At 40.3% G+C, this 18,969-nt stretch overlaps 2 protein-coding genes across 2 annotated transcripts; both read left to right on the forward strand.

The window, feature by feature from the left end:
* The first annotated feature begins 11,821 nt into the window (after positions 1-11,821).
* foxq1a (forkhead box Q1a) lies at positions 11,822-13,328 on the forward strand. Its single transcript, XM_086044102.1, has one exon. It carries the CDS (start codon positions 11,953-11,955, stop codon positions 12,676-12,678), a length of 726 nt encoding a protein of 241 aa, XP_085900228.1. The 5' UTR covers positions 11,822-11,952; the 3' UTR covers positions 12,679-13,328.
* A 1,821-nt stretch (positions 13,329-15,149) lies between these two features.
* On the forward strand, positions 15,150-18,118 carry foxf2a (forkhead box F2a). Its single transcript, XM_086043252.1, has 2 exons — positions 15,150-16,291; positions 17,324-18,118. Exons 1-2 carry the CDS (start codon positions 15,406-15,408, stop codon positions 17,524-17,526), a joined length of 1,089 nt encoding a protein of 362 aa, XP_085899378.1. The 5' UTR covers positions 15,150-15,405; the 3' UTR covers positions 17,527-18,118.
* Positions 18,119-18,969: the final 851 nt, after the last annotated feature.

The following is an 18,969-nucleotide window of genomic DNA, read 5'->3' on the forward strand; positions in this document are numbered from 1 at the left end:
TGTGATGGATCCCCCAAGACTCCTTCCAGGTGTGCATGAAGGCTTGGCAGTGCGTTAGCCCATAGAGGGACATTACCTTGAAGAGGAAAGTTTGTAGTTTTGGAACTTTTCCTGCTACATACATTGCTGCTATTATTGCTACTGTTCACATGTATTTCGGTGTACAATACATAGTATCTCGATGCATGTATGCCGTTTGTGCTTGACTATATTGGCATATGAACAAATAAACATCTACAATCACGTGAGCGGTCTTTCTCACATGGGCTTCTTTGGCTGTTGCCCTTGATGTCATATTCTGGGTGAAAGGTAAGGGACAGGCTGCAGACCCTCAAAGGATGGAGATCCTAGTCCGCGTCACGGGGCACAAAAATAGACTTTTCGACCTCATCCTAACCCATCTATCCTCCTCACAACTAGCCAAACATTGGGTGTAGAAAAGAAAAACATCCTTTCACAAGTCCCGCGCCCAATTTCCTGAGAAAGGTATCTGCTTCATGTAAAGTGTCTAACCTGTATTTATTTCCCTGTTCAGCAACAACAGGCTGCTGGTGAGTCATCACGTTGACCTCAGATTTTCACAGAAGATTATTTACTTGGAACAAGACAGTGAGTCTCAATTTTAAGGGCCTGCCATATTATGAAATTGTTTATTTGTGTGTATGTTACCTCGGCCGAAAAGTTTTGGAATAGAATGGCATTCATCGTCAACGTAACGTACAGTGAAAATTTAAAGTGCCGGCCCGTCCATGCAAATTGATTGTTTGTCACACCCCTCCCCATCACAGAAATGCAATATAGTGGATAACATTTGTCTTTGTCTAAATACACATACTAGTCTATATACAAATATTGGAACTTCTAAAGCCCAACACAATTCCAAATTTGGCCAGTTTTTTCAGGAAGTCACAGACAAACAAAACCAAAATCTGATTGCCCTCTTGGAATCGCTGTTTTTTGTTTCAAAATACTAAAAAACTCACGAGTTTTGCGCGTGCATGTGTACAGTATTCTGGTAAAAATAAGTTTTACAGATCCTGAAAACGAAGTATGTACAACTCAAAATTGCAAAGCTTTCTCTCCCTATGTCATTGAATGTGGGCAGAGCAACATGCCAACAATTTGTGGATTGGGCATGAAAAGGGAGCCTGTTCATCGCTGCTTGCAACAAGAGGTGTTAAAATGAATTGATTAATCAAGTAATCAATTATGAAATTAATCGATTACTATTTTGAAAATCAAGTAATTGTTTCGAGCCATTGTTTAACTTAAAACTGGCCAAATCCTCTGATTTCACCCTCTCAGTAGTAAATATTCTCTGATTTTTGAAGTCATTCATGACATTTGCAAATATCTGCGTTTATTTGGAAAATCGATGGCCAAACCAGTTAACTGAATCACTTTCAAAAATACTGTTTTTTACATCATTCAACAACACCACATAAACAACAAGAATTGGTTAATAAACAGTATTCGGGGAAAAAAAAAAGTTTTTCGAATACACTTTAATTCAAAACAACATTTTATCCAATTATTGAATTGATGGATAGAATAATCGTTTCTAAAAATATTTACAAAAATATTTGACAGCCCTATTTACTATAATTTATTGAATTCATTTGATGTTAGGATTGTTTCTTCTTTGACTGTTTTTCCATCAGACATTTTTACACTCGGGTGACTGTCAATAATGTTCCTTACATTTTAATCTGTAGAATTTCATAATGGCAGGAATGTTTGCTTATCTGAACAAATCTGAGATCGCCCAGTCTCTCAGAACAGATTGTTTTGGACTTCCGCTGTGCTTGTCTCAAGACCGGTTGCATATCATCAGCTCATTAGATTCTGTCATCGCGTCGAAGCCTTACCCACATGAATCACACATAGCCTTGGCTCGTACACAATCTCTCGTGTTCACCTCTCATAATCAGGAATGTTTATATAGACGACTGTTTTATGCTCCTTTATCAGATGTCACTGGGTAGATGAGGAGTGAGTCATGAAATGGGGTGGGGCAGAGTCTCTCACGCACCTTAACTGGCACCGACCGGCTGGCTGATTGTGTAAATGTGTTCTTGCAAGCCTCTGAACCCTCCAACACCACGGTGGCTCCCAAGCACGGCCCAAGTTAGCCCTCGATTATGCAAACGCGAGACAGCAACGAGGCGCACAAACAACTCCCGAGTTGCTATGCCCCCAGGTATCGATGCCTGCAAAGAAATGTGATTGAGAATGAGTTTTACAGATGAACTTGGACCTGAAAAAAAAAAAAAAAACAAGCATGCTGCGTTTAATCTCCCTTAGATCTCCAAAACGGACGACTTCCAAGAGGTCAAATTTCAAGTGCAGTTGGCATTCCGCTTGTTGTAGACATGCCACACACCACGATACGGGAGACGCTTTGTAGCAGCGTGAAAATACATGCTGCTCCGCAAATGATTGTCTGCCTGCTTAGCGCAGGCATGTGGGTATGTGCTATTTGAGCACATACCTTTTTTTTTTTTTTTTTTGTCGTATTTTTCTCAAGATATTTATGACGTCTTGATCATTCACCTTCAAATCTTCGTACCGTCAACACCAGTTATCACAGCGCCCACTGACATGCTATGCGACATGTAGACGATGTTGATGGTTTTACACGTTCTTCTGGGGTGGGAAAGCTGTGTTAGCGATTCTGACACATGCTACAAAGATGAGCTATGGCACTTGTGTCTGGCTCTGTCTGTCTGTCAGGGCCTTATTACACAAATGAATGCTCCAGTGTGACATCTGGACCAGTGGCATTCCATTAAATGACGCCTACATGGACATGCAGTCTGTGTGAGGTGACAGAAATGACATTTGCTGTGATTATAAATGAGAGAGAGGATGCTGGAGAAGGAAATTTTAGTCTGTATTAATTGGCAGTTCGCGCTTGGTTTCCTCAACACGTTCGACTTTTTCTTGTTGGGTCAGTTATTCTGTTTGTTAGAACACTTGTTTTTCACCACGAGGCTACTGTCTGCTCAATTGGCAGAGTAACTATAAATACATAAATAAATAAATAAATACATTTGGAAAAAAAAAAAAAATCTGACTATATGCTGAGAAACCTTGGAGTCTTATTGAGCACAGAACATCCCTGGAGTGAACAAGATGGTTTGGTGTAAAAAATGTCTTATTTTACGGATCTGATCAATGACGTCATTGATTGATTTGCAAATTATGACAACACAACCCACCCCCGATTTTTGCGTATAACGCAAAATATCTGCCGATCCGATCCGGCCGATCGCATCTGTGTAAAAATCGAATGTAAAAAACAATCCAAACCGCTTAACCCGACGAGGTTTGCGGGCTTGCTGGAGCCTATCCCAGCTGTCTTCAGGCAGTAGACGGGTTACACCCTGAATTGGTTGTCAGCCAATCGCGGTGCATAAAGTGATAAAATAAGCTGTCAAACTGCATTGCCCGACTGGTCCATGTTTGATGTCGAAGTGTAGCGCTTCAACCCCTCCGGCAATTCAACCTCTAGAAAATATTTGTGGCTTGGAGGAGCATAACTCGGGTCAATAGTTTCCAATACATCAATACGCCGCGTTTTTTGCAACATATATATGGAAATTTCAAATCACTGGGATGAAAAAAAAAAGATCAGATCAATTAAGCCCCCTGCCCTTCTCAGCATCGACGTGGATGGAATTTCTACATCTCCTCAAATCGTGTCCAAATTCAAAATGGCCACATAACGTAACTTCCGCTGCGCCGTGACCGCACGCCGGTGTCAAAAATCATTCTGGCCTTCGTTTCCATGGAGATGGTCCCTGAGCGAATGCTGCTTCGGAGCATACTTTTGTAGCCTACATTGCAATCAGAATTGCAGTATTTCATAAGATCACGTCTGACATTGTTATCTGACTATAAAGAACAATTAACAAAGGGTGTAGACTGGGTTATACACTGTAAAAAATAAATCTTTTTTGGGGGGGTGAACTCAAAATTTCAAGGCAGCAAACTTTGATAAATTAGGCAATTCAACTAAATGTTTGAAGTTTTGCTGTTGTCAAATTTGGCTTTCCTGCATTTCACAATGAAGAAATATGACTTTATAGAACAGTTGTACCTTTTTTTTTATTTTAAACCCCAACTTTGTACTAACATTGCTGCCATAAATGTCAGTGATTCATATTATAAAGTTTTTTCCAACTTAAAGAGTGATATTCAGACCCAAGTTGTGTTTTTTACAGTGTGTGACTGATTTAACAGTGCTATGTAGACAGCAACATGGACTATGAATGTCAGGTAGAAGCTGGCTGATTATCCCTAAAGACACCTTATGGCGTGTTATCGGTACAAGGAAGTAGCATTTGTCTCACTTTAATTGTGTATCCACCTTGCATGCCCAACACACATACAGTCGTTAGACATTTTATAAACACGTCCGTTCACACGCGATCGTTACACTGCTGGTTTTAGGCATTGTGGTCCACCTGCGAGAATGAATCGGAAAACAGCTCTGGAAGCACGTGGCATGGAAATAAATATAATTTAGCTGAGCTGTCAGATTGAGTTGAGCTATAGCGAGCGTTTGGCCATCAATAGCTTGGCTTTCTCCGTTTACCCTCCCGCCCCTACAATCCTTCAAACGCACCCCCATGCACACACTCACTTACTCGCAGACCACCAGGGAGATGTGTTTATGGAATGTGCCAGAGACCAAGAAATAAGAAACAGACATTGCCTTTATTTAAGCACAAAGAATTTGAATAGGCGCATACTGTAGGTTTTAATCAAACACACACACACATATATATATATATATATATATATATATGTATATATATATATATATATATATATGTATATGTATATATATATATATATGTATATGTATATATATATATTTATATATACGTATATATATATATATATATATACATATATATATATACGTATATATATATACATATATATATGTATATATATACGTATATATACATATATGTATATATATATATATGTATATACGTATATGTATATATATATATATATACACGTATATATGTATATATATATATATATATACGTATATATATATATATATATATACGTATATATATATATATATATATATATATATATATATATATATATATACACACACGTATATATGTATATATATATATATATATATATATATATATATATATATATATATATATGTATATGGGGCATAGAGCAAAGATCCCCATGTTATGTTATGATTATAGACAGACATTTTAAACAAGGACCGAAGCGCGCAGAATGAGTTGCTGTTCTGTTGCTCAGTTCTTTTGCAGTGCATATTTTTCACATTTGATCTCGCCCTGGAGTGTTTACACAAACATGGCGACTCAATCAGGAACAAAACCCCTGGTAACCACAGCAACAAATAACGGCAACCAAACACACACTTATAATCCAGAGCGCCGCAGCACATTAAATCTTCACGACAAGACTGTGTTTGCCCTGTGATTAACATCCAAGTAGTTGCGCCGTTCAACCTGTGTGGGGGCCTGAGCGCTAAGCAAACATTTCACAAATAACTCCCCTCAAGGGTGTTCCTCCTTTGTCATCAATTCTACAATAGCCATTTTCCTTGCGTCATAATTTCCCCTCGGTTGAGAAAAACCCTTCAAATCCTGGAGATGGAGTACCATAACATTATCTCTGCATATCTCACCTGAAGGGCGGGAGGGAGGTTGGATGCGGGGGTAGGGTTGTGGGGACACCGTAAGTAAGACTTGTTATATTTTTCCTTGGCTCGCGTAAGATGCCCTAAGGCGTGTAAAACAAGTTGAGCGTGGTTTTTGGAGAAAGGTTAAGCGCTGCTGACAGCCTTGACACGAGTTTCTATTTCAAGCTGAGCTCATTATTGCTGCCCGACTATGCAAATACAAAGGTGATTTGAATTGCTTGAATTACGACAAGTTTTCTACCGGACGGGAAAGCATGCAACGGGTGATCGAACACCCAGAATTGTCGTGACAAACGCTGTAGGCTTCGGTTACATGGCAACAGGAGTGTTATTATGTTTTTGAAAATCGTCATGCCCAGCCAATGTCACAACAATGCCTTTGCAAAAATAACTTCAAATTTGAAATGGCAGGGCCAGAAGACCAATGACTTGGGGGGGAAAAAAAACTAGTGTGTGGACCAACTGCTTGTCCTCTCCCCTCTCTGCGTGTATAATGTAAAGTGTACTTTAAATAATAAACGTTTTTTTGAAGTCAACCTGTCCTCCCTCAAGCGTGTCCAGTTGGTCCAAAATACTGCCTCCTAATTGGTGCCCATTAGAGAGAGCACAAAACACCCGGTGCCTCAGGTCAGCCTGAACTCGGCATTGTTCTCTTGTTTTACGGTTTCTGCTGTATTTGTGTTAGTATTGGTCGATTGATTTTAATTCATTGGTTAATACTTATTAATTGATAAACAGCATTTATTAATTTACTGTTTTCATTGTGTTATTGTATGATTGATTTTTCCTCCATGTACAGCACTTGGTATGCAGCAATGGTTGTGTTTAAGTGCTATATAAATGAAGTTGATTTGAGTTTAAAGGTGAAGTCAACCCAAACATATTTTTTTCAAGAATACGCTCTATGCAGGCCCATTAGTTGAAACACGGCATTCTGATTAATGTTGCGTAAGCAGCAAAACCCACCCATTTTAGCCATCTAAAGGGGCGACTGAAAATGACATCACAAATGCTCAGGGCTAAGCTTTAGAAAACAGGCAAGCTGTGATTGGTCATTACCTGAGCCCTGAGCCGTTGTGATGTCATTTTCAGTCGACAGAAGTGACAAAATGGCCATCCCCAGATATGGCTAAAAAAGGGGCGGATTAACTCTTATTCCACACATGCAATATTTATCAGAATGCCTTGTTTCAACAAGTGGGCCTCCATAGAACATATTCTTGAAAAAAATTATGTTTGGGTTGACTTCCGCTTTAAGGAATCATCAGCAACAACCGTGCTGTGTCAGGCCGCTGTTGTTTTGGTTGCGATGCGCTCGCACATGCCCAGTCTGAAAACTCATTTGCATATTCTCACAGACATGCAGTATTTGCATTTTCAGAAACGTCGTCTTTGAGATACACTTTTCAAATGTTTGCCTTCTCTCAATCCAAAATGTCAATTGTCATGTTCGGTATATGAATGACTCTGTCAGTTCCAAAATATTAGGAGAAAAAAACGGCAGCGTCTCTTGTTCAAAACCCCGTATGATTCGAAAGGCGATGGGGCCTTTAAGCACCCTCATGTCGCCTTTCAAGAGACGCCTTCAGTATGCATGCAAGGGGCAGCAGAGCATGGCCTCACGCAACCATTGTCCTTGCAGATATGTCCTGCAGATTACTGCTCACTTTGTATACACAACTGGCACGTTGACTCATCTGTAACAAAACGTTTTTAAAGGTAGGGCTTTCGAAACAAAGCTTCCAATTCAACCATTGTGGCAAGATAGGAAAGGTGCTTAAGGAAACAGAAGCGTTGTGAAGTGTGCAAAGGTTGAAGGAGACATGACCAAACTGTCAAACTCAGCAAATATGTCGTGGATCAACTGGCGTAGGAATCGAACTTCGATTTTATGTTTCCCTTTGGGTCTATACTGAAGTTACAAACTACCATGACCTCCCACGAGGAAGGTCTTTTACTTATCCTCTGAATATTTTTTTCCCCAATCCCGAAAGCAGGCACGGGCCTGTTTCTAAACGCCATCTTTCCTCTCTGCTTTTCGCACGATATAAAGGAACGGTGGTCTTTAAATAGATGGCCTGTAGTTAAGAATATTACAGGGGCAGGGCGACGGCTAAGCTTGCAACATTTTCTCCAACAGAATCCGGAGCGTTTAGCGTACAGTATGTATGAGCGTATATTAGGAGGGTGCAACTCAAAACTGCACAAGCAAGAGCTTGCGTCCAAATGCGTGTAAAGCCGCTTTCAGATGTTTGACGGTGTCACGTTGGCGCAAAATAGCCATTTGTGGCCGATTAACGATAGCAACAAGCAGCACTTGCAATTAACATCAAATTGTGTTTTTATTTTGATCCTTTGAATGCATCCTGGATGCTGAGGCTACTGTTTATGCGTTCAGAGGCCGGATCATCTGGAAATCATCCTGACCCCCTCCGACTAACGGCCGCCTCACACGCACAGGGCTTTTGTTTGTGTAGACAGCGAGCGGGGCTTATACAAACTAAGGCGCACACGTACGTACGTAGATGTCGTTACCGTGTTATTTTTAGAAGCCGTGTGGAATCTACTGCAACGGTTTGCATCACTGAAATACTTTGCGACAGTCAAATGCTTTTCTGTAAAATTACAAAGGGCATTCCTTAATCTATCATGCGAAGTACATTTCAATGCTAATGCATTTCTTTGCCACATTAGCACTGCGGGGCAAGTTAGTATTGCGTTATATATGACTAGTTAGTGTCTTTTCAAGGGAATAAATGATGTATATTGCTGTCTCTGAATAACAATGTATCAAACGACTTCTGTATGACTTTCACCAAAGCAGCTTGGCGATTCTAACGTTTGACATTTAACGTTGAACCTTTAATGGGCTTTAACAGGACGACGATTCCAAACTGTAAGCGCAGATTAAACAATTAACTTGTTTTCAGTATTCCGCATATATGGGCACCTCCTGAAAGTCGTTTTTTTTTTTTTTTTTTTCCTCTCCTCAACTTTTGACCCTAAAAACAAATTAAAAAAAAAAAAAGGAACCTATATATATATATATATAGTGAATAACAGGTGATATGTGCTATGTATTTTCCTTTCTCAGTCATATTACGTACTAGCAGTCAATAGTCCTGTTTGGTCTTTGTCGTGTCTTTAGTCCAATGCTAAAGCGAATGAATTGTGTGTTTCTTGTTAAATGGATTTATTATTTTCATTTTTACAACAACCTTTATGAAAATTTGCACATTTTCTTACCTTTTTTTTGACAGACATTACAAGAATTTATAACCATTAAATGAACAATAATATTTTATTTGGTAGTCACCATTTTGAGTTTGTAACGGTGCTAACAGCATAATGTATACAGTATACAGGTGATTATAAAGTACCAGTCAAACGTTTGGAAGCACTCTCTAATGCAAGGTTTTTTATTACCAGTATTTAAAAATGTCCTGAATTGTACTTAAGTCATCAATATCATGAAGAGATATTGATAGAATTATTTGGTAAACAAAAAATGTGAATCAAAACGGAAAAGGTTTTATAGTTTTAACTCTTCAAAGCAGGCACCTTTTGCCCGGATAACAGCTTTGCACATTTTGGTAATTTTACGATGTGGGTGATGCTGTTTCCACTCGCGTCAACTCGGATTACCAATCGGCATAAACAAGCTCTGTCATTCTGAATAAAATCTTGATCGGAGTGGGTTTGATCGGATCAGAATATTCCGAACGATGTGTGTACATGAAGCAGTTTTATTCCGATCAGGCACTTAATCCGAATAAATGTGTCCGTGTAAACGCAGCCAGTGATGCATTACATCAACACATCACAGCAAAAAGATGAATTACTTTTGTAACGCTTCACCAAAGAGACGACCGAGTTTTAGATTTGGACAACGACCGCACACTGGCTCATGCGGTTATAAAATGGAAAGATGCGAACAAAACAACTTGGGAATATAGTGAAGGCTGTAACATTTTTTTGAATTATAGGGGGTTTTAGTTTTAGGGTCGCTTTTCTCGCAAAAACTTCCACTTCAACTTCAATTCAGCCGCATTTCAACATTTTCAAGATGTGTTTGCGAGGCCTTTTGTGAGTCACGGCTGAGATCAGTCACTTTGCTGGCTGCATGACAGTGTTGAAGTCGAGAGTGCCGCGCAACAACGGCAGGCTTCAATGCTGCACCGCTTGAACTTGCACTACCGTCTGTCTGTTCAGAGATGCTAATCGGGGTGTGTTTTATGTTTCTACTCGCCACATTAGACCTCAAGAGTATTGCTTAACATGACATACACCTGACTGCACATTCATAATTGTTGAAAAGTATTTTCGCAATTGCGGATGATGCCCATACTTAAAACAGAGATGTAGTTTGTGGCTTTGCCTATTAAAATGTTTGTAGAGTCAAGGTACAGGCGTTTCCATAATTCATCTACTTCAAAGTTTCAAAGCCACAATTAAATTATATCAAAATACCACTTTCAAATGTGCAGACATCATAGTGAGTGATTAGTTTGCTGGCTGATGGTAATCAAGTAGTTTAGGTCCAATTTTCTGCAGCCTTTTATTGGCAGTGAGGATGAATTGTTCATTTGCATAACGCCTGTCAAAATGACACCTGGATCCTGTGCAAAAACCAGACAGGAAATTCTAATCCTGACAAGCAAAACTACACTTTGTTACAATCTTTTTTCCTTGTCATGTATGGGGTCTCTCACATTTCAGAAATCTCAGTTAAGATGTTAAACATCGGTACATGTCTAAAGGAGGTACCTTTAGTGAAACTTAGCTAGATTAAAAAAAAAAAATGATGAAAATAATAATGTTTGATTTTGGGAAGGCTCTCAAAATTGCTCGGAAAATAATCCAGCAAATAATCATTAGAAAATAATCACAGCAAAAATGAGTTTCCAGAGGGCCTTTGCAATCCTGTTAAATATCCAATTATTGAATAAATATCTTTCTCTATAAAATGAATAATTTACATCACATTTCTTGTTTCACATCTCATTCCATTCTGCAAATGTGCCTACAGTAAATGCGCTGGCAGAATTAGCTTTGTGTGGAATCTGTCACACTTCAAAAATTGATTGTGTACCCTAATTAAGATGCCAAAAGGCCTTATTGTTTTGGGACACCAACAACGCCTTCTACATTTTGAAGCATGCATCATCACTTTCCTCCATTGAAAAGTGTTGTTACGTGTGTTTCTTTGCGGACTGTCTCACAGATCGACTCTCCATTGTTTTCCAAATTAATGCCAAGCAGTCAAGGCGGTTAATTAGGAAGACCAAAAAAAAAATCACTCAATTTTTTCTTGTTTGGCCGATGATGTCCTGGCACCGAGCACAGCAAGGAGACAGACCTAAAGTAAAACACAAACACAACAGTGGTTTCCAGTGGGCTCAACAATTGAAGATTGAGTGCAGCTGTGGACGAAAGGAGCCACACGCCACCTGCTTGTCTCAGGTGTAATAGCACATATTTCCACAGGTGAACCAATAAAATAAGTTCCTAATATTATGTGTGAAGAGATGCAGCAAAAAGTCATACAAACCAAGTAATGGCTTTGGGTTCCAATTCATATTATTATTATTTTTCAAACTTGGTTGTTTATGTTATTTCTTATACATGTCATGTAAGTTTGTTTAATAAAAGATATCTGCTTATGCATCGTTTTTTGGTTTTTTGTTTTTTTTTGGGGGGGGGGGGCTGCCTCCACAGCCCCTCTTGCCTGAAGCCCTCAGGGAGTCTAGAAACAGCCCTGCACTCTCCAGTGTTTCTATAGATCAAACAGATAAACCACAAAACGTTGAAGGCAGTGATGGGGAGCATTAGCGTGCTGAAAGTGATCATCAGGGGTGCCTCGGGAAATTGTCCAATTTCACTTAATTGCTCTGCAGTGTAGTTACTAATGTTCATCTATCTACGCCAGTGACATATTTTAAAACAATTAATGCTCTTCCACTTGATGCCTTAAGGGACATTTAGTTTGCTGTTATTCAGTGGGATTATTTTTCCTAATGTAAAATGTGCCTTCGCTCAATGGGAAACGCCATTTAAAGGAATCACAAGCCCCGCCCCTTTGGGTTGTCCCCGAGGTAAACTATAAAGTGTTGCTCAAACAGGTTGTAGGTGAGCACAGGCATCGCACAGGTACAACCGCTGGAAGCAATTGGCGCACTTTTACAACAGGGGGAACTTCAAGAGAGACCCGATTGGCTCAAAGTTGGAAAAAAATCATGAAGTTTGGGGTCTTGTGCGGGAAACATCACATGAGCCTCGATGAGACCACCACCAGGCCGCCAGAGCCGAGGGAGTGCGAGGAACTGAGCTCGGATGGAGACTGCGCGGCGCAGAGCCCCCTCGTAGGCAAATCCAAGCCGTACACACGCAGACCCAAGCCGCCGTTCTCCTACATCGCCCTCATCGCCATGGCCATACGGGACTCGCCGTGCGGACGCCTAACCTTGGCCGAAATCAACGAGTATCTCATGAACAAGTTCCCCTTCTTCCGCGGCAGCTACACGGGCTGGAGGAACTCCGTGCGCCACAACCTGTCGCTCAACGACTGCTTCCACAAGGTGCTCCGGGACCCGTCCCGGCCGTGGGGGAAGGACAACTTCTGGATGCTCAACCCTCACAGCGAGTACACATTCGCCGACGGCGTGTTCAGGCGGAGGCGAAAGCGCATCAGCATCCGCCTCGGCAAAAAGGAGGAGGAGAAAAGCAGATGCGAGGACGCGCCACCGAGCACGGCGAAAAAGTTCACAAGTTCCTTCACGATAGACAGCATCCTCAGCACGCCGTTCAGACGGGACTCGAACGTGCACGTCGAAGGCTACGCCGTCGTCATGACGCCGCGTTACAATCCACCTGCCTCGCCGCTTTACATGCACCCGGGCGGCCTCATGGACTTTGGAGTTGCGCATGCGCCAAGCTGCGGGCTTCTCTTACAAACTTTGTGACCACTTCATTCGGCAATCGCTGTGTGTTCTCAAAGTTTACTGAGCACACATTTTACACGAGGGGGTAAAGTCAAAATTGAAGCGAGCTCGTCCAAATATACTAACATATTTATTTATCCAATGTAAAACCTGTCCTGTTTAGTTGAACACGAAGCAATTAGACTGTACGAATGGCAATAGGATAATTGCGCTTTCTGCTGTCTAGTGGACACGCACTGAATTGTTCTGCCTGCCAATATATGTCGCTGGAATAGAGAAAAACAAAATGACACAATTGGTTGTATATGAATTGTTGTGGAAAGGTAGTTTTTTTGGAAAAGTGAAATTGGATAATTTCCGATGGCACCACTGATGATCCCTCTTGGTAATCACAGTTTGGGACTCGGGCTCATACAACGTCATCATCATAGTCAGCATCGCCAAACTGGTGAGGTGATGGATGGAAAGCAGTTGACTAAACATTAGACGATATGCATAATTGTGATAAATGTGGCGTGACCCCCCCGCCCCCGCACACACACATACTGTTGATTATTATTTTTATTGCAAGTATATGTTGGTCATAGTTCCTTGACTTGCTTGAGCATTTTTGTTACATTTTATAAAGCTTCTCATGTTGTCTTTTAAATAAAAAAAAATAAAAAAATCTGTATCTGTGTGGGCTGTAATTGAGTTATCGGTAAGTTCTAGATTCAGGGCAACGTGTGAACTGTCAGTGGTTGTCATACTGTCATTGTATAGGTTGGCCCTCAAACTTTGGGAAAAAAAATGTTATATGATATAGATCAAAACATGATATAGAGAACAATACAAAGCATTAAACTTTCTCATCTGTTTTACAGAGCTAAAACAATCCGGCTGAAATTGACCCCAAATATCACTGAGGCATATAACGTGCACAGGATAAGATAAGATAAGATAAGAATGCCTTTATTGATCCCACAGTGGGGAAATTTTGTGGGGAAAAATTGGAAACATGCAAATTTTAGGAATGAATGTCGAGCTGTCCCCATTAAAGCGGAAATCAACCCAAACATTTTTTGGGGGGAGAATATGTTCCCAGCAAGGCTCAGATTCAGAAAACAGGTCAGCCGTGATTGGTCGTTGTGAGCAGTTGTGATGCCATTTTCAGTCGACAGAAGACAAAATGGCCGCCCCCAGAGATGACTAAAAACGAGTGCATTTTGCTGCTTAACTTATAGTCCACAAATGCAAAATTAATCAGAATGCCGTGTTTCAACTAGTGGGCCTGCTGGGAACATATTCTAGAAAAAAATAGGTTTGGGTTGACTTCCGCTTTAAGAAAGTCATGAAATACGAAGCAAGAAAATATGTACGCAGAGACATTAATCACGTATAGGTCAAATTGACCCCAAAGATAATGTCTGTCTGTTGTGAGCTGTAAATGATTTATTCCTCTGTCAGGTCATTTAACCTTCTTTAGTCATTACAATGACTTGACATAATAATGACACGTTTGTTTTATTTGCTTCTCTGGTAAAGTTGCATAATACTTAATTGCACATGATAGTCCTTCCTTGTAATAACTTGTTGGTCCCATCCACTGCAAAAGTAGTGCACATCAACATGAATTCTATTTATTGCCTGTTGTATGCAAAGGTTTTGCCTCGAGTCCCTGAAATTGCATTTCGATGCACATTGACGTCAGGAATGCTGATGCTGATGATACGCCCACTGTTGTTTGCATGGAATGTTTAGCACTTTATCTCGGTGCATGCGCAGGACAGGGTTCACATGTGGTGCACCCTGAAAAAGCTTCCTATTGTATACTATTACATACAATATTGCTGTATAGGCTACTATGTATAGATATGTATACAAGGGATGGGCGACTGGTGGCCTGCAAAAGCCCTCGGAGTGCCCCCCACCCCCAAAATGATTATTATTATTATTATGTTTTTGTTTTATTCTGAATGTTTTTTTGTACAAACCCAAGACATCATTAAAAAACCCTGAGAAAAGAACAAAATAAAAAACATAGTATTTTTTAAAAAAAAGAAAAATGTTGGGGTTGACTGTAGTTTAAGTTGTAATATCACCATTGACCACTAGATGGCAGACATTGCTTGGTTACATTTACACCTGGTCTTATCCTGCCCTCTATCCCGTCAATAGGCCTCATATTTTTTTTACCGATTTGGAATGATAGGCAGGACAGACATGGTACAATAATAACATTTTGTTTGATTTTTGTGTGTGTGTGTGTGGGGGGGTGCAGAAAATTAGTTCAGTTCTGCTCAGAAGCACATGGTCTGAGTATCTTGTTTAAAATGGTGTTTAGCGTCCACTTTTGCCCTTACAAAAGAAGGGGCGAGGGTAATGGAGGAGAGGGAGCACTTGTGTGTGTGTGGGGGGGGGGGGGGGAGGTGGTTGTCGGGAGGGGGGCGGGGGGGGTAGTCTTCCACCACTCCACAGCCTTGTGTCCGGCTTCTAGTCTGGATCTTGTCCAGATGGGAGGGAGTTAAGTTCCAGAGGATTTCTTGGAGGGCTTGCGAAGGGTTAGAGGGGCAGAGGCAGATTTGGAGAAGTGATAGGTGGTCGAGTGGGGGTGTTTCAGCAAAGTGCAGGAGCTTTGCTGGTCTTTGCAATGGACCGAGGCGAAGAAGAGGAGGCTATGCTGGAGGTTTTCGTGCGTCAGACGGCGTTTTCCAATGTTTCAAATTAGGGTGATCTCCCCGCCAAACCATTTTATTTTACATTTTCACGATGACGACCAAGAGCCCCCACGGACATTTGGACCCGAGCGTGGCGCGCTCCATCCCGGCTTCCAGCACGCACGACGCAGCGGCCAAAGCCAAACGCGGCAATTCGGGTTTGAGACGCCCGGAAAAGCCCCCTTACTCGTACATCGCCCTCATTGTCATGGCCATCCAGAGCTCGCCCAGCAAGCGGCTCACCCTGAGCGAAATCTACCAGTTCCTGCAGGCGCGCTTCACCTTCTTCCGAGGCTCCTACCAGGGATGGAAAAACTCGGTCCGACACAACCTGTCGCTCAACGAGTGCTTCATCAAGCTACCCAAGGGCCTCGGCAGGCCCGGCAAAGGCCACTACTGGACCATCGACCCTGGCAGCGAGTTCATGTTCGAGGAGGGCTCCTTCCGACGCAGACCTCGCGGCTTCCGTAGGAAATGCCAAACGCTAAAACCAATGTACAGGATGATGAACGGCATCGGGTTCGATTTCCAGGCCGCGTCGGGGCCTTTAGTGTGTCACAACGGCTACAATTTAGACTTCAACTCGATGTCTCACGGTGGGTTTGACGGAGTCGCAGGGGGGCATCATGTGTCCCCCGGCTCCGGCTCGTCGTACATGGGCGCGACCACCAACGTGGACTACATCAATCCGGACAGTGGCGGCGGCTCGTTGCAGTCCTCTCCGGCCGTGGTGGGCTCCCTGGACTGTCAGAGCCCATACGGCAACGCGGCCCCCCACTGGAGTTCGTCTGCGGTACCCCCTTATCTTAAACAACAGACGGTGGCGACCAGTAACGCCACCGCAGGGCACGGTGCTCTACACACGCACGGGATGGCGTCGTATTCTCTGGATCAAAGTTATCTGCATCATAACGGACGAGATTCTGCGGACATTCCAGGTAGGCGACGCAAACAATGGTTTTCGGGACTACTGCATCATTTTTGTTTATTACATGTGCCACAAAGAAGGTGAATGAAAATAAAAACGAAACACAAATTGCGATCTTGCGACTATTAAAATGTCGGGTAAAATAGCAGTTTATATTGCGTAATTATTCTATCTAACCATCTATCTATCTATCTATCTATCTATCTATCTATCTATCTATCTATCTATCTATCTATCTATCTATCTATCTATCTATCTATCTATCTATCTATCTATCTATCTATCTATCTATCTATCTATCTATCTATCTATCTATATCTATCTATCTATCTATCTATCTATCATCCATCCATCTATCCATCTATCTATCTATTTTAAATTTTAAGAAAGAAAGAAAATAATAATACAAACCCCGTTTTAACATGTTTTTTTTTACGATGGTCTTTAAAAAAAGATTCATTTATTCATTTTTTTGCAGGCAGTTGCAGTTTTATTCCACGTTTACATTTTATAACCTTAATCTTATTATTGTATATATGTAAACAAAAATACAATTATTTTCAAAAATCAAACAACACTTTTTTTGTACAAAAGTCCAATTTTGGATGAAAATTGGGTTGTTTTTGACCCGGCGGTTTTAAGGGTGTATAAATATAGGCTATGCATATAAAATCCCTATAACATACACCATTGCAATGATATTCTCAAAACTAAATTAAGATTTCCAACAACATCGATTACCCAATTTCAAGTTTCACAATGTTAATTCAGTGTCGTATTTAAATTAGTTGTTCATTTTCTTGTACCTTCTTTATGTGCCAAGTAATATTGTCATTTTATTTTAGGAAACAAATACGTAATTGGCGCCACTTTATAGTAAACCCGCTGTACAATAGACTAAATGTTTATTTTACACACTGTACCGCAGTAATTTATATTTATTGAGTTATAAATTAGTAGCATATATTTTAATAAATCACAGTTATTGATTGAACATTTCTTTCCTGAAGTCAATTTTCTGCTTTGTCGTGTTTTTTTGCAGCTGGACTATCTCGGTACTCCAGCCACTCCAGTGCAGTGTGTGAGAGGAAGGATTTGGTTCTTAGCCTCAACGGGATGTCCCCTCTGCATTCGGGCACCGGTGCGTCTTATTATCATCATCATCACCACCACCACCATCATCCTCATCATCAGCTGCACCATCACCAGAGCGCATATCAGGACGTCAAGCCTTGTGTCATGTAAAGAGAGACATTTGTCAGCGCAACACTCCTTTTTTAAAACATTTTTTTAAAATGTACTTTTAAGTGAAGTAAATAAGATCTGTAGAATATGTTTTTGCAAGCCATCATCAACATTTCTTCAGTGGGGTTATTACATGTTCTTGTCAATGTGATGTCAGCACACCTGATGGCGGACTTACTTGACATTAAAAAAAAAAATCAACAACAATTAAAGGTGCAGCATCGTCAACATTGTGGAAAACGTCATTTATTTCAGTGGTTCACTTCAAAACGTGTAACTCGTGTGGATAAACTACGACAGTGAAATATTTCATTATTTTGCTTCGTATCATTTTGCTAACGAAAACCGCAAATACATCATCTCAGGAAATTGCAACAAATGATTTTAAATAAAGTATTACGTGGTAAGTTATGAAAAGTATTTTCCCATTTGTCGGATTGGTCTTCATAATAAACGAGGTTTACTTTGTTGAATTGAATTAGTGAAAGATAATGAACTTTGAGAACATCTCCGTTTATTGAGATGCACTTGTACATTTGTTACTCCTTGCACTTAATATTGCTGAAAATTATCATTAAAGGAATGTATTTTATCTAAACGATTTAATGTCATTATTATTATTATTGTTCGTCAAAATGTATATTAGAACTTTCTTTTTAGTTCTTTTCTCTCTCTCTCTCTATTTGTATTATAATTAGTAGTAAAATACTTTAGACTACTTGTGAAACGTGAGCAATACGTCATTCTACAATTATACTATGCTGTATGTTTTTTTGTTTTGTTTTGTTTTTAAGAGGATAACTTCATTTCCTTATATCTTCCGGGTATTCTATCTTTTTAGGATTTCAAGATGAATTTAAATGCGTTGATAGTCCAAGCTTGGAACCAAACTACTGTACAGTACTGCTCTTTCCTTGGCCCCTTGAGTTTTGTCACTCTGCTGCCCTCTAGTGTTTCTCTAATGCAAACAATCATAAATCACGTGTCCTCTCCATGCATGGTGACAAATTGGATACATAAATTCATCCTTAACTCAAAAACATAAACCCAGAAGGAAATTATCAACTTGGCATGTTTATGAATAAATACACATTTCTTTTTACTTTATATGCCCCGTTCTCATTCAGGTGCAGCACTTTTCAGACCCTACTTTACCCTACCATGTAAATAAATAAATAAATACATACATACATACATACATACATACATACATACATACATACATACATACATACATACATAAAAACATTCGTACCTGGGATTGAATGTCTCGATTCTTAAGACATGAAAGTATGTCGCTGTGATCGTATGAGTTTTAAAATGTCAACTACAGTAAATCAAAATTAAAAAGTCTCAAGACTGATGAAAGCAACTGCAACTGTTATAGTTGCTTTAATCGACTGTAATATATAATACATGTATTTAACATGTATAGTAACAAAC

This window comes from Filicampus tigris, chromosome 10, assembly GCF_054856515.1.
Source record: "Filicampus tigris isolate MCC_2025a chromosome 10, RoL_Ftig_1.0, whole genome shotgun sequence".
Lineage (NCBI taxonomy): Eukaryota > Metazoa > Chordata > Actinopteri > Syngnathiformes > Syngnathidae > Filicampus > Filicampus tigris.

Excerpts from the sequence above, each read along its gene's own strand:
- foxq1a (XM_086044102.1), top strand. The coding sequence starts at position 11,953 with ATGAAGTTTGGGGTCTTGTGCGGGAAACATCACATGAGCCTCGATGAG.
- foxf2a (XM_086043252.1), top strand. The coding sequence starts at position 15,406 with ATGACGACCAAGAGCCCCCACGGACATTTGGACCCGAGCGTGGCGCGC. Across the intron at positions 16,292-17,323 it reads AGATTCTGCGGACATTCCAG|CTGGACTATCTCGGTACTCC; the intron begins GTAGGCGACGCA and ends GTTTTTTTGCAG.